General features: G+C 43.9%; 1 protein-coding gene across 1 annotated transcript in view; it reads right to left on the bottom strand.

The window, feature by feature from the left end:
• Nucleotides 1–24,201, bottom strand: part of SHROOM4 (shroom family member 4) — a 250,480-nt gene extending 226,279 nt beyond the window's left edge. Inside the window, exon 1 of the mRNA XM_087859655.1 lies at nucleotides 23,695–24,201. Within this exon, the coding sequence (XP_087715781.1) occupies nucleotides 23,695–23,811 (117 nt within the window). The 5' untranslated portion in view covers nucleotides 23,812–24,201. The remainder of the gene's footprint in view (nucleotides 1–23,694) is intronic.
• Nucleotides 24,202–25,684: the final 1,483 nt, after the last annotated feature.

Below are 25,684 nucleotides of genomic sequence, written 5' to 3'. Positions count from 1 at the left end.
CAAGAGACCTTCCAGCTACTCCAGATACAGTCTCAACAGGGACAAGTATAAGATGATGATGATGATGATGATGATGATGATGATGATGATGATTATTATTATTTAGTATAGGGTTCAGCCTCTGGGAATGTGCATGCCAGGCTATTGGCTCTGAACAAGGAAAGGGATCTGGAAATCACTGTAGACTGTCTTCTGAAGACACCAGTTATTTTGCTGTTTTAGTGAAAATAATAATTGGTCTAGGCCTGTAAGGAACAGAATAAAAAGGAAGATGCTCCCTTCCCTCACTCCCTCACCTCCCCTGCCCCCAATTTATTCATCTTGGTTTCCCTTCACCTGGGATACTATGTGCAGGTCTGGTCACCACATCTCAGGGACAATAGCATCAAGCTAGAGAAGGTCCAGAAAAAGGCTTAACAATAGTAAATTTACATCAAATAAGTCTTATCTATATGTCATACAATTCAAATTTCATACAACTAGTATACCAATAAAACACATTGCTCCCCAAAGTTTAGAACAACCTGACAATATAAATGTGGGTTTTTTCTTTAGGTTTGGATAAATTCATTGACGACAGGTATTAAAAAGGAAATTAACGTTTGGAGGGCATCCCTTAGTATGGATGTTGACTTTGTGCAATAGGAGGAAGACCCAAAAGACGAGCATTTAGGAGCCATATATTCTACCAAGTCTTGTACTAGTAACATTATTTAAATTACCTTACTGAGTCCTCACAATAATCCTATGAGTAGGTACTGTTATGATCCCCCTATTACTGATGAGGAAACAGAGGTTTAAGAGAAGTTACATAACACCTCTAACCTACACACTACGGGTTAAAACCAGGTTTGGATATGAATCGGAAAGGAACTGAAGTCATCTTTATTCACAGACCACATGATCAGCTAGGTGAAAACTTCTAAGGAATCTACATAAAGGCTACTAGAACTACTAAGTGAGAATAGTATGGCTGCAGGACCCAAAAACCAATAGACATAAATCAATCATATTTTTATATACTAGCAATCAACAATGAGAAAGTAAAATTTTAAAATATAAACCACTATGAAAGCATCAAAAATATGCAATACTTAGGGATAAAGTTGACCCACGATGTGTAAGAAGCTGTAAACTGAAAGTACAAAACATGGCTGAGATAAGCTAAAGATCTAAATAAATAGAGATATATACCCTGTTCCTAGATAGGGAGAGTCAGTACTGTTAAGGTGTTAACTCTCCCCAAATTGATCTAAAGACACAGCGTAACCTCAATCAAAATCCCAGCAGGCTTTTTAAATAGGAATTGACAAGTTGATTCTAAACTTTATATGAAAATTCAACTAAGAATAGCCAAAACACTTTTGAAAAAGAACAAACTTGGAGGGCTTACACTACTTGATCTCAAGACATTATAAAGATACAGTAATCACAATGAGATTTTGGCATAAAGATAAACATATAGGTCAATGATACATAACAGAGTGTTCAAAAATAGACCCATGTGTATAGGGTCAGTTGCATTTTGACAAAGGTGCCAAAGCAATTAAATGAAAAAAGGATAGTCTTTTCAACAAATGATGCTGGAACAATTGAATGTTCATATGCAAAACAGACATATAAGCAAAACAAAGGCAAACAAAAAAAACCTTGGCCCTTACCTCACACAACATACAAAAATTGACCCTAAATGGATCCTAGACCCAAGTGCAAGAGCTAGAACTATATAACTTCCAGAAGAATCTACAGGAGAAAAATCATAGTTAGCTTGGGTAAGGCAAAGATTTCTTAAAAAGGACACAAAAAAAGATGAAACTAAAATAAATCATTACATTGGATTTCACCAAAATTAAAACCTTTTACTTTTCAAAAGATGCTGTTAAGAAATGGAAAGACAAGCCCACACTGGGAGAAAATATTTGCAAATCACATACATCCCACAAAGGACCTGTATCTAGAATATATAAAGAACTCTTATACCTCAATATTAGAAGAGAAAAACAAATAAAAATGGACAAGTAGACACTATTTAAGTAGACACTTCACTAAAGAAGATACTACATATGGCAAATAAGCACATGAAAAGGTGCTCAACATCACTAGTCCTTAGAAAAATATAAACTAAAAAGTACAAAAAAATACCAATACAGACTGACTAGAATGGCTGAAAGTTTTAAAAAACTGACAATAATAAGTATGGGTGAGGATGTCGAGGAAAGAAACTCTCTTACACTGCTGGTGTAAGATATTTACAACCACTTTGGAGAATAATGTGGCAGCTTTTAAAAATGATAAAGATATACCTCCCATATGACCCAGTCATTTCACTTGTAGATTTAACCAAGAAAAATGAAAGTATATGTTCATACACAGACTTATAATGTTCATGGCAGTTTTATTCATAATAGTTAAATCTGTTTATAGTAGCCAGAAATAATCCAAATGTTAAACAGTAACTGAATAGGTAAGCAAATTTGGTACATCCGTGCAATGGAATATTACTCAGCAATAAAAAGGAACAAACTGTTGATACATGAAAAGCATGAACAAATGTAAAAATATTTATGCTGAATGAAAGCTATAATAATACTATACTGTTATATAGATAATACCATGTTATTCTATTGATATAAAATTCCAGAAAATGCAAACTAATCTATAGCAATAGAAATGCAGATATATCAGTGGTTGCCTGGGGATTGCAGGGGTGGATTATAAAGGGGTACAAAGAAGCTTTTGGGGGTGATGGATATGTTTATTATCTTTATTGTGCTGACGGTTTCACAGGCATCGTCAAAACTCATCAAATTGTATATGCAGTTATAGATGTATAATTTATTATATATATCAATTATACTTCAAAAAAGCTATAAAATATAAAATTAATTCAACTTTGCCTCAATACCATAGTGAATATGCCTGTAAAACAGGGACTGATTCCCCGAGCAAATAAAAATCAGTATTCTTATTTTGTAGTCAAACTTTACACAGTATGCACAGCTCATTCTGGAAAAAGAGACTAAGTAATGACTCCCAGGCCCTTCTAAACCAAAAGATTGTTAGTAAAAACAATAAGGGGTCATGAAGGCTGCACACTAATGTATATCGCAGTAACTGGCATCCCCTCCTGTAGAACAGATTTCAGGTGTTAGCTGAAAGAAAAAAGAGGGGCTGTTAACTTTGCCTTTATAAGATGATGAAATTAAGGCAGAGCTACTTGGTAATAAGTTTTTCAATAGTTAGACTAGCCTACTAGCCTTGTTTTTTTTTTAATTCATTTAAGAAGACATAACCATTATTCAAGAACATAGAAGAAGAAAAAAACAAGACGTGTGGTTCCCATATGGTTTGGTAATAATCACAAACAGTCTATAACTCCCTTAGAGTCTGATGAAATATATGAAGGGAGAAAAAAGGGGGCCCAGTGAAAGGTGTATGGGATGGAGGGGGGGGGTTGACAAAGATATTATGGGGCCAGGGAGAGATCAAGAGCACATTTTTACTCCACAAAACCAACTTAGAGACCCTTAGGAAGGTGGCTTATACTCATGTAAAATACCAGCCAATCCATCAACAGATTTTTTTAAAGTACCCACTAGTGATTTATAGTTAATGCTTAGTGAACTGGAACACTGCAACTGGAACTACTTAAATTTTTCTGACTTCTGAAATGTAATTAAATTGGTACACACAGGGAATTAGCAACAGTATCATGATCCTTTAGAGAACAATGTGTTACCCATTGAATTAGTCTGTCTGGCTGGGTAGTAAATCATGTTCTTGTCTAACATGCAAGATAAGCATATCTCACTCAACCAGAGAGCTTGGAAACTTCAGATGGAAATCATTTACAAAATACAAATGGGAAACCACAATCACTACCAAAAGAAGGGAGGAAATAGAGAAGAGGAGAGAAAGGAGAGAGAAAGGAAGGGGGACAAGTTCTGTAGAATGTAGTATTTTAAAAGGGCTTTCTAAGCACAGAAGACAAGGAACACTTCTACTCCGAAAGAACCACCCCCCCAATCACCCAAGCACCACCACTACCACCACATCTCTGTCTGTCTCCCTCTCTCTCTCATGCATACACACATACAGACACAAATTCACAATCTCTAGGTCAAGTAGTGAGGTATCTATCCATCCATCTATGTAAGAAAGCAAAATTCATATTAGTTCATAGAGAGCACAGCAATAAATGTTAAGGGCAAGGGAGAGGGAAAATGAGAAGTAATAAACATTAAGCTTAAAGCTTTTCCTGTAAGATCAGGAACATGATGAGGAAGCCCACTCTTGAGAATTCTATTCAACATAGCCCTGGAACTCCTAGCCAGAGCTAGTGGGCAAGAAAAAGAAACAAAAGTCAACCAAATTAGAAATGAAGTAAAATTGTCTCTGTTGCAGATGACATGATCATATATATATAGTTATATAGAGAAAGACAGAGAGATACCACAGATATAATATGTGATATATATACCACACAGATGATAACACACACACACACTGAAATATTATTAAGCCATAAAAAGAAGGAAATTTTGCCATTTGTGACAACACAGATGAACCTGGAGGACATTATGTTAAATGAAATAAGCCAGACACAGAAAGACAAATACTGTGTGGTATTACTTATATGTGGAATCTAAAAAAATAAAAAAAGGAAAGAAAGTTGAACTCATAAAAACGAAGTGTAGAATGATGGTCATTGATGGGGCAGGGAAAATGGGGAGATGTTGGTCAAAGGGTTCAAATTTTCAGTTATACGATGACTAAGTTCTGAGGAGCTAATGTACAGCATGGTGACTACAGTTAATAATACTATATTATACACTTGAAATTTGCCTAGAGTAGATCTTAAGGGTTCTCACCAGAAAAGTATACATATATCAAATCATCACACTGTACACTTTGAATATGTATAATTTTACTTGTCAATCATATCTTGATAAAGCTGGGGGAAAACAATAAAGGGTTTTATTTAGCACAGAAGATGAGGAACCTTTCCATTCCCAAAGAACCACCTACCTCCAACCATCCAATCACCCCCCAACCACTACCACCTACTCCCCCCACCCTCACATACACGCGCACAAAAATTCACAATCTCTAGATTAAATGGTGAAGTATCTGTCTAACTAGCCATCCATCCATCCATTGACATAAGAAAGCAAAATTTATACCAGTTTTTAGAGAGCATAGCAATAAATGTTAAGGGCAAGAGAAAGGAAAGATGAGAAGTAATAAATATTAAGGCAGTCAGATTGGCGATAGAGCTCTAATAAAATTTCTCCTTCATTTTTAGTTTGTTCGTCATTCAGCTCCTAGTTTAAGTATATACATATATTTATATATTTTAAAAATATATTTATACATGCATAAATATATATTTACAAAATATATTAAAATATATTTATTACAAATATAATTACATTTACATACATAATTATAATATATAATAAATATAAAAGTATTAAGTATATAATATATACAATATATAAATTATATTACTATGGATGGCAATGCTTGAACTGTTTGATTTTTGTCCCTGTCAACTGATGGTACCCAAATACACATGTGTGAACCACACGGCAATGGCAGAAATGAAATTTAGAGCCTAGGATAGAAGGCAGATTCAGAAAGAAAAGATTCATGCAAACTCAAAATATGAGAAGAAATCCACTTGTTTTCAAGATTTTTTTTTACTTATTTGACAGAGAGAGAAAGAGGGAGAGAGAAAACACAAGCAGGGGGCGCAGCAGGCAGAGGGAGAAGCAGACCCCCTGCTGAGCAGGGAGCCTGATGTGGGGCTTGGTCCCAGGACCCTGGAATCATGACCTGAGCTGAAGGCAGATGCTTAACTGACTGAGCCACCCAGGCGTCCTGAAAAGAAATCTACTTTGCGAGAGATCTAACACAAGTTCACACTGCTCATTAGAAAGAACATGACAAGCTCTAGAGAAGAGGTGGAAAAAAAATCCTAGCACTACCCTGTACTAGCTATAAGACTCTGGGTAAATCATTTGGATTTACATACGCCTCATTTTCCTCCTTGGTAAAATGGGGAAGAATAATAGAAGCTTATATGGTTGCTGTGTGGATTAAATGAGGTAATACGTGTAAAATGCCTTACAACAGTGTCTGACATCCAGTAAGTGCTCAATAAATGTTAGACGTTTTTTATTCGGATGAAGTGCAAAGGAAATATCCAGGATTTAAGGGTGGAAGAGAAGGTAGGAGCCCTATTATGGAGAACTTGTGATGCCAGACTTGAGGGGTTGGTACTTAAATCAACATGAAGGAAGTTTTGAATAACAGAGTGTCACAAAGGCAGACAAATTGGTGTCTGTTTGTAGTAGATTTATAACGACTCTAGCTGCCTGGCAATGCAAAGGGCTGGCTTGTGAGAGAGTTGTTCCCATCAATGGAAGGGTTCAAGCACAGCCTGGTCAACCAAATTCAAGGGTGTTATAAATGGCAGTCAGGCAGTAGGTCAGTATTGACCAAACTGAACGGCCTCTAAGATTCCTTTCAACTGTAAGCTGATTTTGGATAAAGAAACTAGGAAAGACTTGTGCAAGGCACTACTAGGAGCATGGAGCCATAGCGACTATTCAAGTAAGAGAGGGTAGTGCAGGGGTGGCAATGGTGGGAGGTGGGAACACACTGTTTAGGAAGATTGCTGGTCTAGAATGTCAGAGCTGGAAAGGACTGCAGAAATCAACCAGTCTAGTCCAGCTTCCTCATTGTACAGACGGGGAAACTAAAATTCTCAGTTTGGGGAAGTGACTTACAGGGTAAATTTAAAAGGGGTGAACCTAGAGGCAGGGGAGCCAGCAGGAATCCAGAAATCCAGAAATAAGGTCATATGAGATTCGAAAAGGGTGGAAGTAGCAGGAATTGAAAGGAAGGGAGTAGACATGAGGGCTATTTTGAAGGAAGAAACACCACAGGGGTGGTCATTGATTGGATATAGGGGATGAATAAGAAGTGACTGCAAGATTTCAATGCTAGTTTAGCGGGAGGCAGAAGGCTAAGGACAGAGCCTGTTTGGCAAAGGGAAGATAAGTTCCATTTTAGACATATTGGGGTTTGAGATTTAAAAAGAAGGAAAAATAATTCAAATAGACACTGTCCCTCAGACAGTTGAAGAGCCTAGAGCTCTGATGGAAAGTTAAGGCAAAACTTAATTACTAATAGCCTACTGTTGACTGGATGCCTTCCAATAATGTAAACAGTAAATGAACATATATTTTGTATATTATGTGTATTACATATTGTATTCTTACAATAAAGCAAGCTAGAGAAAAGAATATGTTATTAAGAAAATCATAAGGAAGAGAAAAATACATTTACAGTACTGTATATATATTTATTGAAAAAAATCCTCGTATAAGTGGTCCCACCTAGTTCAAGACCATTTTGTTCAAGGGTCAGCTGTATTTAACAAGCTTCCTAGGAAAGCTTGGGAATGACTGGGCTTTTCTCTAATGCTATGGCACAAAGAACATGGTCACAGGAATAGTTGATATTGGTATAAGAAAGAGAACATGAGGGCCACCTGGGTGGCTTAGTCGATGGAGCGTCCGACTCTTGATTTTGGCTCCGGTCATGATCTCAGGGTCGTGAGGTGGAACCTGTAGCAGGCTCCACGCTCAGCAGGGCGTCTGCTTCGGATTCTCTCTTTCCCTCTCCTTCTGCCCCTCCCTCCCAGTGTGTGTGCTTTCTCTCTCTCTCAAAAATAATACATAAGTAAATCTTTAAAAGAAAAAAAGAAAACATGAGGCACAAAAAGAGGGCTTTGAAACAAAATTCCAAAGTATAGTGGGACAAGTTCAGGATTGGGGTCAGGTAGAACTGGGTTCAAATCACAAATTAACAGCTCTGTTACTTCGAGAACGTTGTTTGGCCCCTCCAAGCCTTTTCTTTTCTTTCTTTCTTTTCTTTTTTTTTTTTTTGGTCATCTGTAAAATAGGAATACTATCACTTAATTTACATTAGTGATGAAAAGATAAGAGATTATGCATCAACACCTCCCAGAACATAACTGGCGTTTAGTTATGGTGACTTTGATCATCCCCAGCCCAGAGTTGAGGCTCCCAAGCACACAAAAACAGCAATGCCAATTTCCTACTGTGCACTTCCATTCCCTTGTCCCTTCGGGCCAGCACTCAAAAATAAATAAATAAATAAATAAATAAATAGCACATCAGCTATCCCTTTGATTTTTCAAGCACCTATGAGGTCTTCCAAAGAATTCCCTCCTGCCCTTTGAACTTTTAATTCATTCTCAAATGATTTACTGGCTGCCTGGCCTCCAAATGACCATACTAGCAGTCATGTCCTTCCTCTCTGAGGCTCTGTCCCTTTGATAACAACAGTGCCCCTGATGGGGTTTACCATTCCCACACTCTAGGAGCATGCTTCCAAAACAAAACTTTCAGCTTTGGAAGGACCTTAACGGAAAGAGCAGTAAGGAGAAAGCTAACATTTTCTTCTTCCACCAATGCCTGCGAAGGCTGAATCATCGCCTGTAAGACTTTCTCAGGCTGTGTGTATTCCTTTCAGGCTTACTATGTGATCCTGATAAGGAGAAACACTTTCCGAGGTCCCCTTGAGCACTGTTCCTAAAGTTGCCTCCAGTGATTCAAACTCTCCAGCAGTGGTCTGGGTAGGAACGAACTAAGAGAACGTCCCACAGTGTGTCTTTTAAACTGTCACAGTACTGCCACTATGAGTTTCAGTCTGTTTCCTTTAGTGCCCTCACATGACCTAATTGACTTCCACAGAGACAGTTAGCCACCAATTAGATTAGACCCCATTAGGAAGGAGAACAGAGATGGTTCTTCTGAGCCCTTTTCAGCATTCTCAGCTTTGAATAAAATAGTGAGAAAAGGAATGTCATGGTCAAATAATGAGGACACTTAAGGCACTGGGTATAAATACCAGACGATGACTCACATCCAAGGCTAGTCAGACAGAACACGTTAGGGCTTGCTTAAGCAAAAGTGGAAACACACACACACACACACACACACACACACACACACACACACACACACAGTGTATGTTCACATAAAGCTATCTCCTTTGGGCTGAAGCAGTGAAACACTTGAGACAGACGGAAGACTCACACTCTGCCCTCTCCAAACACATAGCAACAGGAGGGGTGGCTGCTGTTTTAAGAGTCTCAAAACAACACTGCCCAACAGCAAGGGGAATGCTGTGATCATCGGCCAGCAGGCCTCTCTCACATGCAAGCCTCAGGAACACAGCTCACACACAAGAGCTGCAGCAGCAAGAAACCCAACTGTTGCAAACCAAACTCTAAGCAGCTTGGAGACAAGCAGGTAACCACCCCCATCCCCCACTGATGTCATCGTCCAGTACCTCCTATCCAAGGTTGCATCTGGGATCCCTCTCAACTTCCACCTGCACTACCATTTCCTTCTATGTGGTGCCTCTATCCCTAGCTCACACACACACGTGTGTCATTCGAGGCTCACCCTGCTTACTAGGTGTCACTGAAAGACTAGAAAACTTGGCTAGTATATCCAGCTCTTCCAATCATCTCCTCTTTCGAATTTGAGATTGGAAGTGGAAAGGGAAAATGACCAATTACTGAGTACAAAATTTACGCTTGACTTCTCCAGCAAACCATTACAGAGAGACTATTCTGTGCTCTGTGCCGAGGATGATGATGAAAATACAGAAGATATAACTGTTGTCCTCTAGAAGATTTTGGTCCAGCAAGCCAGACACAAGGCAGCCAAAGTACCCACAGATTTCTACTGGAAAATCAGAACTCCAGTATTCTAAAGAGGGAGAAATGACTTCTACCACGAGCAGCCTGAGATGACATCCATGCGGCTGAGAGCTAGGGCTTGGAGGTTAGGCCCAACTGGAAGGGGCAGAGATGAGGAGAGAAAAGCCAAGGCACTCAGGGAACATCAGGATGGGGAATTTGGAGGCCATAGTTTCCCCAGTGTGTTGGGGGGGAGCAGAGAGGAAACTACCCTGCCTGAAAACCTGGGTCCTGGAAAGAATGCTACAAATAAGACTAGAGCCAGATTGAGAATGGTCCATACACCACGCTAAAGTAGTTTGGGCTCTATTTTACAGGTAACAGGGAACCATTAAATAACTTTAAGTGGGGGAGGGGGATGATCAAATGGAGAACCCACTATGGAGGCCACTTACAGTAGTATAGTTGTTCCAGAAGGAGGCTTCGTCCTGCCCGTCCCAGCTCTTGCAAGATCCTCCTTCAAAGCTGCCCTCTGTCTGAGCTCACTATTTCAGAGCTCATTACTATGCATCTCTTTTAAGTTGGGTGAGATATGAGTGGCATTTCTTATTCTGAATGAGACTCCTAATGTTGTACTGAAGTTGGGTCAGGGACTGGAGTAAAAGTAAAAAGTCGAAGCTTCATCCATCCAAGTCCTCCAGTTTAGAAGAAAGGAACTATGAAACATCCTTTAAATTTCTGTAATAGCTTCAGGTGGCTTAGCCCCTGGAGTCACTGGTCTCCTGTAAGATCCCAACAGAAAAGCGGGGGCAGGGAGAGAGGGGGGAGAGAGAGAGAGAGAGAGAGAGAGAGAGAGAGAGAGAGAGAGAGAGAGGCAGAAAAGAACTGCCAACATAGGGCAAAACCTGATTGTCAAGTGCTTTTCTGGGGCCTGTTCCAGATCACTGTCACTTACAGGCTTAGACTAGAGCTCAGCCCTAAATTAGGGCTCCAGCCTAGAAGATGGGATGGGAGGTGGAAGGGCCCCACCTGGGTCTTAGCAGTGGGAATTAACTCTCCCTGATTCTTAATTCTTTTGGCTTTTATTAGTGGCTGGAAGGGGAGAGGGATGTAACCCGAACCCTAATGAAGCTGAGAAGGGCTAAGAGCCAAACCCCCCCTTAAGCAGATACAGTATGTGCAGGGCCTGGGCAAGTTTAAGAACACTGCACATTTCTCCAGCCAAAGGCACAGGAAAATATGAAAATTACATATTTAACCCTTTACATCCAGAGGGGGCGAGTATCATCTTCCTACCAGAACTCACACAGCAGAGAGAAGTTGGCAAGCTGGCTCTTGTAAAAGCCAGGGCACTCAGGTAGCCTTTTTCACAAAAGTACCCCCAGCAGCTACTCAAGTCAATTTCAAATATAAATTATAAGCTATTTCACCTTGACAGAAGAGTTAGGTAAAGGAACCCATGTGCCAATTGGCCCTTAGCCTGAAATGAGTTCTGTCTACAAGGAGGGAGGAAGGGACGGAGTGAACACACGAAGTTCCGCAGCACAAGCATCTTTACAAGATTCTGACTTTTAGTTCTTCACCACGCAGAAAAGTGGGCAACACTCCACAAAAGTAACGGATCTAGAAAGTAAATCTCAGAAGGATGGGGGCAGAAGACGGATGGGCAGGCCCATCTGCACATAAAATTGACCTTTCCAGAGAATTTCATGAAAGTATACACGGCATCAGGGCTAGGGTTTGGATCAGATTAATTGCTCCAAATTTGCAGAAGTCTCTTAATAATAAAGTGGCATTTTCCAGCCAGATTTGCAGTAAATGAGTTTTTGAAGCAACACTCCATTTTCTCCTTTTTTTAAAAAAAAGATTTTATTTATTTATTTGCTTAAGAGAGAGAGAGAGAGAGAGAGAGAGAGAGCAAACACAAGCAGGGGGAGCAGCAGGCAGAGGGAGAAGCAGACTCCCAGGCATTCCTGTCTTCCTTATTTTTCTCAGGATGAGAGTACGGTAAGGACACCACTGAAGGTAGTCGAATCATACTTGCAAGTTTAATAATGCTTTTTTGAAGGTCACATTTAATGACCAATACTACTGTAGAAATACTGAGAATGATAATATTCACAGGTTACTGATCTCACGCTATGCAGAATATAAAACTGCTAACAACAAAAATGCAATACGGACTTGAAACTCCAGCGGTCTGAGGTTTGCTTTACTATGCATCCACATTCTGTTTTTCATATAGAGAAAACAATCCTTAAACATCTTGGCAAGTCAATGGATGTTTTTTAACAGCCTCAAACCTTTTAACATTTCAAGCTTCATGTCTGGCATCTTGACAGTTTCTTCTATTTTTTGTTTGTTTGATTTGTGGACTTTCCCATCACTTGAAAGTCTGAAGTTAGACAGAAGGAACTTCGGCCAGTAACACCTCAGGTGACCACGCGTCCAGCAGATTGGAGGAGATAAGACAAAGCTATGACCAGAAAAGACCATTAAATAAAAATGCAGGCCTGTTCCAATGTCTCTTGGAGCATGAGATTGTCTGGCAATTCACTAATTTCCAAAACGATCAGCAGATTGGTAAATTGTCTATGTTAACCATTACGTTCCTAAAATAACGATTTGCTGTTTTAACTGATCGGGGGCCTTAAATAAACAAATCCTTTTTTTTTCCAAACTGCCTATGGAACTTCTTAACTGACTAGGCCTACAGACACCTAGGTCTCCGAAGACCCAAAACTCAACGAAAAATGGCGGACCTTCCTAATCCCCATCACCACTTTGAGACTTCTAGCTTAGTGATACTGGATTCATCTCTAACCCCCACGTCTCCTTCATTTCTCCAGATCCAAATGGCGTGTATGACCACTAACCTCTGGCAACTCGCTAATGTATAACAACAGCAGGTTGCTAAGATGGCCAATTCCCTTGAAATGCCCCTCTGTATTGTTCAGGTTCGGTCTTTCTTCATGCGAGGTGTTTTACCTTTAATACATTCACTCTGATCCTCCAAAACAACAAAATGGCTACCCACTTCCAACCCGAATCTATCTGATAACCCAGTTTTCTGGGTTCTTCAGAATAGCTGGCTCAAATCCATTCACCTTTACACTCCACCAGTCTGCAACAATCAAGCAGATCTCCATTGACTCATGTATCTCACCACACAAGCAGTATGACACTGGGCAAGTTAACTAACCTTCTATGCCTCAATTTTCTCATCTGTAGAATGGTACTAATAAGAGTTCCTAAGAGTTAAATTGGAAAGCCACTGTCTGGCCCGGGGTATGCACCATGAAAGAATTTGTCAGAAAACAAACAAAAATGACCTTTATGGAGCTCTGTGCTGGTTTCATAGGCTGTAGGAAGACTAGCTCAGTTCCTAGAACAAACACTCAATAAATTTAATGAATGAGTGAACAGGTGAATAAATGAACAAACAACACACACCTTGCCCTTGGGGAGCTCATGCTGTTAGTTCACCGTGAGGTGAGCAAACTGACCTCAATCACCTGTCTGTGTCTTTAGGACATGCAGCATATATACTAACTGGAATGAATGTCTTTCATCCTCCTTAACCTACCTAAATCCTATCTGTCCCACAAGGCCCACCTCCAATTCTTCCCTTTTCCACTAAGCTCCCTGACCACATCAGCCCACAGTGAAATCTCTTCCCACTGAATAAATGTTGCTCCTATCCCATGGTTTCGGCACTTAAAAGTTTTTGTTTCCTGAGCTTGCAGTAGTGCCTCCCCTCAACAAAACTGTCACTTCCAGGGAACAGGTCTTCTGTGGTGGCTATCTCTTGTATTCTCTAGTTTAGAGTTAGGCACTTTGCAAAGTACTCAACAAATATGTGTTGACTGGTTGGTTGATTGATTGATTGATTGATTGGAGGCTTAGTTGAGAGCTCTTAGGTAAGAGCCAAACAAGGTTTAGCATACATAGCCTTTCAAATTGCTGGCTGTTCAGACATTAGCCAGAAATCATGTCTGGTCTTCCAACTTCTGGCAGCAGAAGACATCCCATGAAGGGTGTCCTGCCACTTTGCATCTTCCCAGAGATTCCATAGCTGCATACAATTCATTTTTTAAGTTCAAAATTCTCTTAGAAGAATATTTGTTTAATAAGAGACACCTGTGGAATGCTTTTTCTTTCTTAAATCACATACACATCTAGTATTTATATGAGGTACAGGATAAAATCCATCTCCCTCCCTCTTTGAAAAAAAATTGTGAGTTTTATTATTTTCATTTTGCAAAAGAGGAAATTGAGACACGGGGGGAAATGACTCGCCCAAGGACACACAACTTGAGTAGCAAAGCAAAGACTGAACTTCAGGCCTTCTGAATACAAGCCCATACCCCTTGCTCTAATTTGAGATTTAAAACAAAACAAAACAGAATCCTTCCTTTCAGCCTGATCCCTGACGCGCATGTATCGGTAATGTTGGTTTTTGCACAAAATTACATTTCTCTCATTTCTTTCTCCATCCCTTCCTCTCTCCCTCTCTCCCCCACCCCCATTCATTTTTCTCTTTCCTTTCTAATTTCTCTATTTCATTTCTTTCCCTCCCCTCCCCAGCCTCATATTCTTATCCAGTTCTTTTTTTTCTTTCTCTTTCGTCTGTTCACCTATGTAAACATGGTGTTGTAGAAAGAATCCGGGATTTGGAGTCAGACAGAAGTAAATTTCAATGCCAGCTTTTCCACTTATGGTGTGCCTTAGACTCTATAACTTAACTTCCCCGAGCCTCAGTCCCCTCATCTGCACAATGGAGACATCAGTATCTACCTCAAAGAGTTACCACAGAAATGAAATGCGAATACATGTAAAACACCTAGAAACAGCAGGATTTGTGACGCAGCAGGTCTAGTACCTCTCCTAGTGCACCATGTCTAGGCCTTGACTCCCATTTGGGTTCAAGAGGTTGCTGAGATCCAACCAAACTACGTGGCCTCCGCCCAGTGAGGCATATTCACACCAGCAGAGTATCCAGGGTCTTGGCTTGTCCACTTTTCAGCCTGTTGTCTTGATACTCCCTGATTGCAAGCTTAATTAACACAGAGCTCCAAACTCTCAGTCAAGCCCTCCAAAGAACATGAGAATCAAGACCTTGTTACTCACCCCTGAGGCTCCAAGATGTCATCACTCACCCTCTCAGTCAGATAAGATGCCATCAAAAGCTGCCTACCTGCAGAAGTTTTCACGGGAGCATTTACTTACATCAAACATAAGCAAAAAGAAATGGAAAACAGCAAGGCAGCTTGACAAAGACAAGGCTTTAGCTTGTCATCTTCTCATAAGCGAAGATGGGGCTGCAGCCATGAGACTCTAACCCTTTTCCAGAATAACTAGTTGAACCAGCTTTACTCCCAGGTCTACCTCATATCACCCCCAACCCCCATCCCCAAAAGAAAAAAATCAATTTCTGATGGACCGTGAAAGGCAGTATAGGAGAACCATTCAAAACTTCCGTGCCAGAGGCTCAGGAAGAGAGCCGAGCACGCAGCTGGGAATCTGTCGAGTGGCATTAGGGTGGGGGCCAGGAGACTCCACAAAGGGTCTGTCCATCACTGGGCTTAACCCTTGATCTTGTCAAATTAGTCCCACCTCTCGCATTCCTCCCAGATGTAACATTAAAAGACTCGAGTGAAAGTTAACAGACCATGCCACATGCCATCCCTGAGAACATACCAGGAAACAGGCACTTCTGGGAAGAGAGGAAGTAGTAGTGTGGAGAATAGCAGCGCACCGTAATCACCGCCCGCCGCCGGCCAGCCTTCCCACTTCTGCCGCCCAGACCAGGCAAGGATCCTGGAGCCCTTCACAGCCCTTCAATAAAGCAGAAGCTCACCCCACAGAGAGTCTGAGAAGAAACAGGAGGGTACAGAGAGGTGAAGCAGCATGCCAAGATTACTCGCAAGTTGATAAAAGAGTATGAGAAATGCAACGAAGGGCCCATCCTCTACTGAAACAGGATAGAGAGAGACACGGGGTGAGAAACTATCCCCCTGATCCAGCTATCAATTTGCTGAGTGTCTTCAAACTTTATCGACCTTAGCTCTGTGAGCTTCTCTTAGCCCCCCCCCCCCACCGGAAGCATGGCTGAGCCAAGAGGGACAAAGTTGATACAGCAGACTAGAAGGGCTTTCTGTGACCAAAGAAGAAAAAAAGTTGGGTTTTGGACAGAGGGCAGAGCAGCCAATGAATGAACAAAGAGGCAATGGCACTTGAATGAGCCAGTCCAAAATGTAGGCCTCAAGCAACTGGTGCTAATGGGTGGGGGCTGGGAAGCAAAGACTGGACAGGAAAGAAGGGCAGCCTGGATGCCTGGAAAATGTGTCTGCTGCTACTAGGCAGTGCTCACTCTGTGGCCCAGTACAGTCACAGACTTGAGCTGAATGAGGAGGGAGTGGAGGCGAAGTCAAAGGGGAGGCGTTAGTCACTTTGAGAAACCAAGTCATCTTGATCTTTGCAACTTCAGTGCCCGACCAGGATGGCTATGCGCCCAAGTAAATATGCCAGTGTGATGTGAGGAAGAACGGATCATCCCTTGCAAAACTAATGCCCAAGACAATCTTTCCACTTGGCCTGTTTACACTGGATGTGGCAAAGGGGCGTAAGGAGACGAACCTCTACCCCATCCTGGTCCCTGGAACACAATCTTTAGCCAGGAAAAAGAAAGATCTAAGCTTATTCATTAGTGACTTAATTGAAGTCTGTCTGAAGGGAATTTTTCGGAAATTTTTCAGAGAGTGCCAGGAGACAAAAATACTGGCTGCACGGAAATTGAGTGAAAGCGATCTAGATACCAACATAAGCAATCGCTGGTTGCAAGGTAACAGGTAAGCCTGGAGTTCAATTTTGCAGATAAATTGAACCATATATACACTGTGCACACGCATCTGGTCTCAGCATCAGGAATAGGAACACACTGGGCACGGATAGTAGTAGAAACCCCAAACCCACCCAGGTCTGTGTAACAGAGATTCTAGAGCACTTGCCTCTAACTTACGAATAAATTGTTCTCCAAGAATCCTTTTTGTAAATAAACAGCTTGGAGCTCTGGATGGTTTCCTGTAGGCAGAATATTATCAATGGTGGTTAGGTTCTATAATTTCATCAGTCATACCCCATGGATTAAATAGACCTCTCCAGGGGCACCTGGGGGGCTCAGTTAGTTAAGCGTCTGCCTTTGGCTCAGGTCATAATCCCAGGGTCCAGGGATCGAGTTCCACATCAGCTCCTTGCTCAGCAGGGAGCCTGCTTTTCCCTCTGCCTACTGCTCCCCCTGCTTATGCTTCTCTCTCTCTCTCCCTCGCTCTCCCTCTCTCTCTGACAAATAAATAAATAAAATCTTTAAATCGGCCTTTCCAGAACTGCTGTGAACCTAGCCACAATCAAAAACACTGAGTCAGAAAGACATGTTTCCTATCCTTCCATTGTCTCTTCTCCAGGCCTCTCATCCTTCCATAATAATGAGGATTAAGTTCCATTCCAATATACTCCCTGACCAGGGCTTTAGTAGCAAGGAAAAATATTTGCCCAACTTAGGTGACAAACCAGTGGATGTGAGGGGCCTGGGGAGACAAGGATGTGGGTGCAAGTCCTCCAGCAGAAGTGACTCTTATGGGTATTCCAGGTATAGACAGAAGACCTCAGAACCCAGGGATGGCAGCAACAGCAAAAGCTTTGTACTCCACGCCAGTGGCAATATGCAGGGAGGTGAATATCTGACAGGCTGTTGGGACGGGGACTGCTGGATCTAAATTCCTACATAGGGGCTCTGTAAGTTGGAGACTGTATGTCACATAGTCAGCATCTTCAATATTGGAGATACTTATTTTTCTCAGAAGGAGAAAATTCAGCTCAGAGACATTACTCCTATAAATTCCAAGCTAAAAGGTGATAAAAAATAAAATAAATCTGACGTTCTAAAGGTCTGATTTTGACACTATTCATTAAATGCCACTTCCTTCTTCTATTATACAACTTCCTTCCTTCTCTGGAACTTTTTATAAAACATGCATGCTCCTTGAGGTCAAGAGCTTATATCTTCTCTCTCATCTTCCTTAGAACACTTCTCTCAACACCAGTCTGGGCTAGGCATGGGGCTGGGACAACTCTAAAGAAACAATAAGAGATGAAATGTGTCCCTCCCAAATCTATTACATGGCTGTCTCAGATGCCTATGTAGAGGCCTTCGGCAGGTATGGGTTAGCAGCAGCAAAGTACTTCCACTAGGGTCTTTGTATGGCATGGATATACCAGAAAGAGCCAAAGTGGTCTTCAGCTGCGTTTTTTAAAAAAGAAGGGTCCTACTCAAATATGATCAGACTCTTATCAGTTATTGTATGTGGGCTCCATAACTCAAGAGGAACAGGGACCAGGGACCGGCTGGAGTGCCTCCAGAGTGGCAGGAGGAAAGAGGAGAGGAGGCTGGATCTCAGATGCCAGTAAAGAATAGCTGAAATGTCTAGGGCTCTTTAGCCTAGAAAAGTGAGACAAGGGGACATAGTCTGTGTCATTGGACCTGAGACAAAGAGAAAGCATTCTCGTTTTGTGTGGTTCCAGAAGCTAGGGCTAGGACCCATAGATAGAAGGTAGAGGGATGATGATTGCCACTCAACAAATGAAAAAGTTGTCTACAGTCAAAACTTTCCAACCAGGAAATGGACCGTCGAAGAAGGGAGTAAACTCCCCACATGAGCACAGGAAAACAAGCTCAGAGCTACTAGACAGAAGGCTAATGGACTGGTTAAGATTAAGACAAGGTGACCCCCAAAAGGCCCTCTTGACTCTGAGAATCTGTGATTCTAGGCCTCCTCCAAGAACAGCATTAGATTAGCAGCCCTGAGTCAAGGCTGTCCTTTGGTGCTTGGTGGGGGTGGGGAAGTGATTCACTTTCCTCAGATGGGTCAACATCTCCCCCCCCCCCCGGTTCTGAAGAAGCCTAACTATAAAAACTGTGATGTTCCCTCTAGATAAATCATTCCATAAACTCCAATCTCAAGCCTGAGTCTCTCTTTCCTCTTAAAAAAAAATTCCTGGGAGGGGGTTGGGAAGAGCAAAAGGGGAAATCATTTTAATTTTTTTCTTTTAAAAGGGACAACGCTCAAGTGTCTTCCAGCTGGAGTTGAATTATTTTCTTTGTCTGGGGTTTTGAAGAGGGAAAAACCTCTAACAGGCTTGGCCTTTTTCACTTTAGGGAGCACATGTGTGGGTCTCAATAGAGTACCAGGTGTATTTTGACAGCTCAGCAGACCCCAAAATAGTGTGTACCCAAAGCTCAGCCAAGGGTTGCCAGACATACCACCTGCCCTTCTTGCTCTACTTCCCCTCCAGCCTTCTTTATATTTTTCCGGATGGTTTCCTACTCCAGGTCTCCAAATGCCTTCTACTCTCTGAGAGAGTTGGGGAACTGAGGCCCTAGACACCTTTGCTGATTCTAGAGGCAGATGGGGGGGGATTCATGTAAGTACCCAGGCTGGACTGAGCTCCCAAGAAGCACACCCCATGAAGGTCCCTTTGTGAATGTCAAGCTCTGGTCTGGGGTGGGTCCAGCCTGTAACATAACTATGAAGTCTTCATAGGAACTACTGGTTCTCATATACCACTACCTTTGCAGCCAGCAAGAACTCAAATTCGCAGCCAAATTTACTGCCAGCCACAAGACGGCCTCAATCTGACTTAACCCGTGTCCTCTTGAAATCTCAACTGCCTCTTTGTGTGCTTCTTCTAGAAATAAGGTCACGGTGGGGACGGGGGGTGGGGAGGGAGCTAAAAACAACTTAAAGAGCATGCCCTGCCATCTTGCTAGGCTAAAGATGGCAAACAGTATGAGAGTTTTCCTAATTCCTTCTCACATCGTCTTTGATAATAAAGACGCCACAAAAAATGGGCCAGCAATAGGGCAAATATGTAGGAGAAGCCCGTCTTCTCCTCCCCAATTTTCCTCCTTCTCCTGCATCCCCTCTGATCTCCACTCTTTCTCTTCCCCACCCTCAGCCAACCTTGGGACACATTTCCAAGGACTCACAATGAGTATAGGAACCTCACGCTACAGGTCAGTAACTCTGTCTCTGTCGGTCTGTCCATCTGTCTATCTGTTTGCCTCTCTTTCTATCTACCTCTCTCTCACACACACACATACATGCCACAGGAGGATACAATTCGAATCTCTGAGGCCTCTGAGAGGCCCTATTTCATACAGAATCATTGCTGCCAGAACCTTGGAAAGGTCACGCATCCCCAAAGAAGATCTTTCCCAGTACAGGGAGCCAACTTCATGGATGACTGTCTACACTGTAGAGGGGGACCCCTAAGTAGCAAACCAGATACATATGATTGGAAGAGAATCTCCACTTTATCCAAACAGGCCTCCTGGGCCAATGAAGTAGTATAAGACACTAACCAAAGGAATTAATAATACCAAGATCACGGGCCCAAGTCCCTTGCAGGTTATGTTTCTTTGGAAACATCACAATGTATGGGGAAATCATAAGCCATCCCTTAACACTTGGGATAATCAATAGCAGGTTTTTTTTTTAAACATTTCCTTTTTCTTTCTCACTGAATTGTGAGAAGACTACACCAGTCTCCTGAAACTTGGGCTGTTGAATTCCCCACATTCAGGGAAATCACAGGAGCCAGCAGGAATCGACCATTTCCCAACCTGATCATTTCCTGGTCCAAAGGTTCTCCCATGACAAATATGAGGTAGCCTTTCACACTCTATACGATCTTTTCCCACCAATCACCCTTTCTCAAATCCCTCCACTCCCGAGATGTCTCCACAAGCTATCTCCAGGCATGTACACCCACCAGACCCAAATTGCTTTTTTTTTTCCATGACACCAAAGGAGGTTCTCCAGCATTTCCCACCATGGTTCTTGCACCCTACCTCTCTCTGCCTGACCTGAGATCATCACGGTGATTTGGAGGCACTAAAACAGTCCTCTCCTACTCCCTGAGCCCAGACTTCAGCAAGGAGTGTCTGCAACCCAGTTCCTCACCTACTGTGGAACCACAGGCTGGCATGGAAAGAGTCACTGGGGGAGCTGTCGAGACTAGATACATCCCTGAATGGTTCTGTTCCATGCCCCTTCACAAACTGCAGTACTACCAGAAGAATCAAGAAACTCTCCAAGTAGTAGAAAATATGATAGACTTGGAGCCTACCCCTGACTCACTGTATGGCAGCCCTAGACAAGCCACTCAGCACATCACAGCCTCAGTTTTTCTATCCATTTCTCCACAACCTTCCTTGACTGCCTCACAGGGTGGCTGGAAGAGGCTAATGAAATAAGGGATATAGAAACACCGTATAAACAGTAACAGTATGCAAATGGAACAAAGCCTCATCTTCTTCAGTCCACAACCCTTGTGAGGAGAAAAGGGCCAGAGCTAGCATAGAAGATTGCCAACTGGGCTGTCATAATCTTATTTAAAGACCACCCACTTGAACCTCATTATAGACGTGGGGACACCTAAGCCCAAGGAGGGCAAGTGATGCACTCAGGATCCCAAAGCTAATGAGTGACAGAGCAAGGACTAGAACCCAAGGTTCCAATCTGCCCATACAATTCTTTCTGTGGCCTCCCATCCCATCTGCACCAGTGGGTGCAGACTGAAGTTGTTTTCGAGAAGAAAACTGTATTGTTCTGAAGCAAGGGGAAACAAGACTAAGTTAGAAAAATGAAAAGGGGACTAATGAACTATGCCACAGAGTGCCTTGGCAAGAAAAAAATACAGGCAATCATTGCACTTTAAAAAAAATACTATGGCCCCTTTATATAATGTTGGGGCTAACCAGATTATATACAACCGGCTTTTACTGTAAGGTGCCAGGCTATTTGGGAAGGATAGGATAAATGATTTTACCCCCTGCATACCCAAATGTGTGTAATAATGAGTTTTCATATAATAGGGGTCAACTGTATGTTCAGTGGAAAGGGAATCATTAAAAGGCACCCTGCCTCTCAACACACGAGTCACTTCCTCAACAGCTTGGCCAAGGAAACCCTCATCTACCCTCAAATAATCCCCCAGCCAGACCACAAATTGCTGGCTGCCCCATACTTAGTAACACCCCCTGCTATGCTCAGCACTGGCTCACAAAACAATCCAGGACCATAGCAGTAAGCACTCTCTGGGGCACTTCTCAGGATGGCTCAGCCCTGGGCAGAGGTGAAAAATGACCTCTCCAAGATAGGTTGTCTAGGCAGACTGTGGAAATTCTGTGGATGGTGTAAGGAGAAAAGAAAGGGTGGAACTGCCAGACCATGGAGGGCTGCATAGCCCATTCTGACCTTGTTTGAAAGAGGGAAGAGAGGAGTCTGATTAGAAGAAATTCCTGAAAGGCAGGATTCCCCTCCCCAAAATGGTTGTTTGAGGGTGTTCTTGTTTTCTTTGGTTTTTCAAAAAAAGCTTATTAACTCCCTCCAGAGAATAGCGGAGGGACAGTGCCTTAGGAGGAGATGTTACAGTGGGTGACAAAGGCATCTCAGGCTGGTTAGAAATACATGACCAGTGTGGGTGAGGGAGAGCTGGATGAAGATACGGGCTGGTTATTGGCGTTTGAGGAGGCCAAAGATCCCAGGTTTCCCCCACAGCTCCTCAAAGTTTTGCCTCAGGTACCTGAGACTGCTCAAGCTGATGGGTACGCCTGATGGCAATACCCAACTGTTGCTAAGAGTGTGGGCCCCAAGGCCTGAAGGACCTCTCCACTGCAAGTTAACCAGCAAGTCCAATGCAAGGGGGAAAGCAGCGCAGGTTACTGTGGGGGTGTGGTAGGGCATTGGCCACCCCCTGCTGAGACGTGACCTCCCTTACAAAGCCAAAAAAATAGTGACATTTGTTCCCTGCTGAGAAGCCACATCTTTCTATCTCCAGCCCAAACCCACATCTACAACCTCAACTGCAATTTGAGTGGGGTGGAAGGGGAAGAACTTTTCAGATTTGAGCATTTAAGAGAACAAAAACAAACAAAACAAAAAAACAAAAAAAAAACGGGATGAAGTTCGTGAAGTTCCTTCCCTTGGCAATCCGGCGCCTCAAGGTGAATGGCCCTGCAAATCTCTCTTCCCGGTAACAGCCCCCGTGGCCCCCACACCCCCTCACCCCTACTGGGGATGGCTCGTTTGGGGGGTTCTGGAGCACTCAGGAGAGCTCCTCTCCCCTGTCCTCGGCTGCAACTTGGCTTCCAGCAGATCACAGCCTCCTAAAACAAACAAACCCTGGCGGCGGCAGCGGCAGCTCCAGCACAGCTGCGCTCCATGGCGCAAAAGTTTCCTCCACACTTCTCAACGTGCAGGAAATCTCGCCGGCGCTGGAGCAGGACTCCGGAGGGGGGAAAGGCCGAGCCGAACCGGCAGGAGCAACGCCTCGCCAGCTGAATGGATGTGCGCGCGTCCGGCCGTGGGAAGTAAGGCTGACGAAAACCACCAGTGCCTCATCTCCTTTCCCACACCAGACCCTCGCCCAGCAACCTGCCCCGGCGGGACGACCCGCTGCTCGGCGGAGGGGCCAACGCTGCTTAAGAGAGCTGCCAAGCGGCGCTGCCTGTCCCGCAGGGGCGCGGGAACTTCCAGGGAGAAACCCCCAACAGCCACCACTTCCTCCAGCTCAAACTGAGGGGAGAAGCCGCCCCGACGTGGGGGAGCAACAAACTGCCCCCCAGAGCCTCCCGAGTGTGTGCGCGCAGGGCTCTCAGCCCCGGGCCAGCAATGCTCCCATCCCGTGCTCCCGCCACCCGTCATGGGTGTCTGCGCCCGGGCTGGTGGCGAGACCCCTCCGTTCCGCTAATGCTCCACAGGAGAGCTTTCACCCCCAGTCCGGACCAAGTTTCAAAGTTGGTCTGAGGGCCGCGTCCCGCCGCAGCCTGCGCGCCCGCTTGCCCATTCAGAGTTGGGCACCGCTGGGACAGAGGCTCCAGTTCTTACCTTAGACACCGTGAGCGGTTCGCAGTGTTCCAGACCCCCCTTAAGGGTGAAGCCCCAGGGCGCCCCCCCTTGCAGCTGCACAGGGACGTACTGGAAGGACCCAGGCCGGTTCTCCATCCTCCGCTCGGCTCAGGCGCCGCGGGGCTCCTTTTCCGCGGGGGCTACGTTGCCTCCGCCCCCAGCAGCTCCGCCACCATCGCCCTCCAGCGCTACGCCACCCCGCACCGCCCTGCTCCGCCTACTCTCCCGGCTGGAGACGCTCGGGCAGCCGGGGAGCGCGAGGAGGAAATGACACGGAGCTGGAGAAAGGGGGAGGGGGGGAAAGGAGAAGGAAAAAAAAAGAAAAGAAAAGAAAAGAAAGTAAGAGAGGCGGAGGGATAGCGCGTAATGGACAAGAAAACGGAGCAATGGGGAGGGGCAGTCAGTGGGACTTCGCCTATAGGATCGCTGGGGAGCCGGAGCAAGGCAAGGCCTCACATCAATTGTTACATTGTTTCATTCAAGCTGCTCCCCCCCCCCACTTTGGTCCTCCTCCTTACGGCCCGGTTCCCCGCCCCTCCAGCCGGCCAAGGCGAGGGGAGGTGAAAGTCCTTAGTGTGGATAGCCCGCGTGGCCGAGTGGGCTGAAATGCTGGCTTCCCGATTAGCGCATTCATGTTTCTCTGACTGCCTTTTTCTTCTGAAGGTCCCAAAACCGGGTCCTGGGAGGGTTATAAGGCTGCTAATTTGTGGACCTTGCCTAGAGCGATGGAAAGTAAAGCAAGCAGGCCAGCGAACACAGTGGGGCTGTGTGTATAGGCTGCTCTGTGTGTATGCACTAGGTGTGTGGGGTCATTATGAAACATTGCCCCGGAGCATAGTTTAAATAAAGAAGCACTTTGAGGATGCCCCCTGCCCGGGCTTAGCCTCACCCTGGCTCAGCGCTGGCGTCTGTGGGTAGCACTGTGCTTGTGTATGTTCCAGTCATCTGGAGTTCCTGGCACGGCCTTGCACTTGCCCCACTGAGATGACCAAGCCAGGAATCAGCAAACTGCTAGCAGACTAGTGGTATTGTTTCCACTCCTAAACAAACCCACAGGAAAGAGCATCCATTGATAAGTTGGCCAATTAACAATGTTGTGCTTTTGGAAGAACCAGCTTTTAGACAACGGTCTAGAACATTTCTGCTCATCCGTTCATGCTCAAGGCTGTAGTTTTTGAGCTGGGCTTTTAGAACAGACCAAACGCGCACGCGCACGCACACACGCGCACCCACACCCACAGTAATAGTCTCGAGAAGTGAATCTGTTATTAAATCTTATGCTGATTTCTCAGTCTTGAGCTAGACAAGCTACCTACGTTCCCTGAGGTATTGTCTCTAGAGCCACATGCAGGCAGTAAGTTTTTTTTAAAGGGCCTCGCACTAGCAGGGAAAGTTCTGACAACTCCGTTGTGACTCGAGGGGACCTTCCACTGCCTCTTGCTTGTTCAGTCTCTTGCCCTCTTCCTGTAGAGCTTGTTCCTCATCACCAAGGAATACATTGTGGCTCCCTGCCTTCCACAGCCAGCTTTCCGCAGGTTTCCGCTAATTCCTTTCCCTCAGCTGTCAGTGACTCTTCCCCTTGCCCGCTATGTAGCCCAACAGGCCAATGAAACCTCTCACAGGCCTCCCTCCCTCCCCCAATCCTTTCTTGTCAGCCTTCTGAACTGCCTGCATTAGATGATGCTGATCTGACTTTTCTTTAATAAAACTGCCATTTGGGTGTTTATAGCCTCCCTTTGTAAAGTCCTTGGAGATGATTCACAGAGGAAACCACCTTCAATCTTTTAGACTTCTAAACCTACAAAAACCATTCTGATCATGTTCAGTTTTGCATTTCCCTTCCTAGAAAGCAGAAAACTTGAGAAAATGGCATCTCAATTTCTTGACTCTTAATCGTGTGTCATCCTATGACATTCATTTGCTCGGTCCCACCCTGAAACTGAATTGAAACTGATTTTTTTTCTTTTTG

Source organism: Ursus americanus, chromosome X (genome assembly GCF_024610735.1).
Source record: "Ursus americanus isolate L20-20 chromosome X, mUrsAme1.1.p, whole genome shotgun sequence".
Taxonomy (NCBI): domain Eukaryota; kingdom Metazoa; phylum Chordata; class Mammalia; order Carnivora; family Ursidae; genus Ursus; species Ursus americanus.
This window is presented reverse-complemented; position numbering and strand designations above follow the sequence as displayed.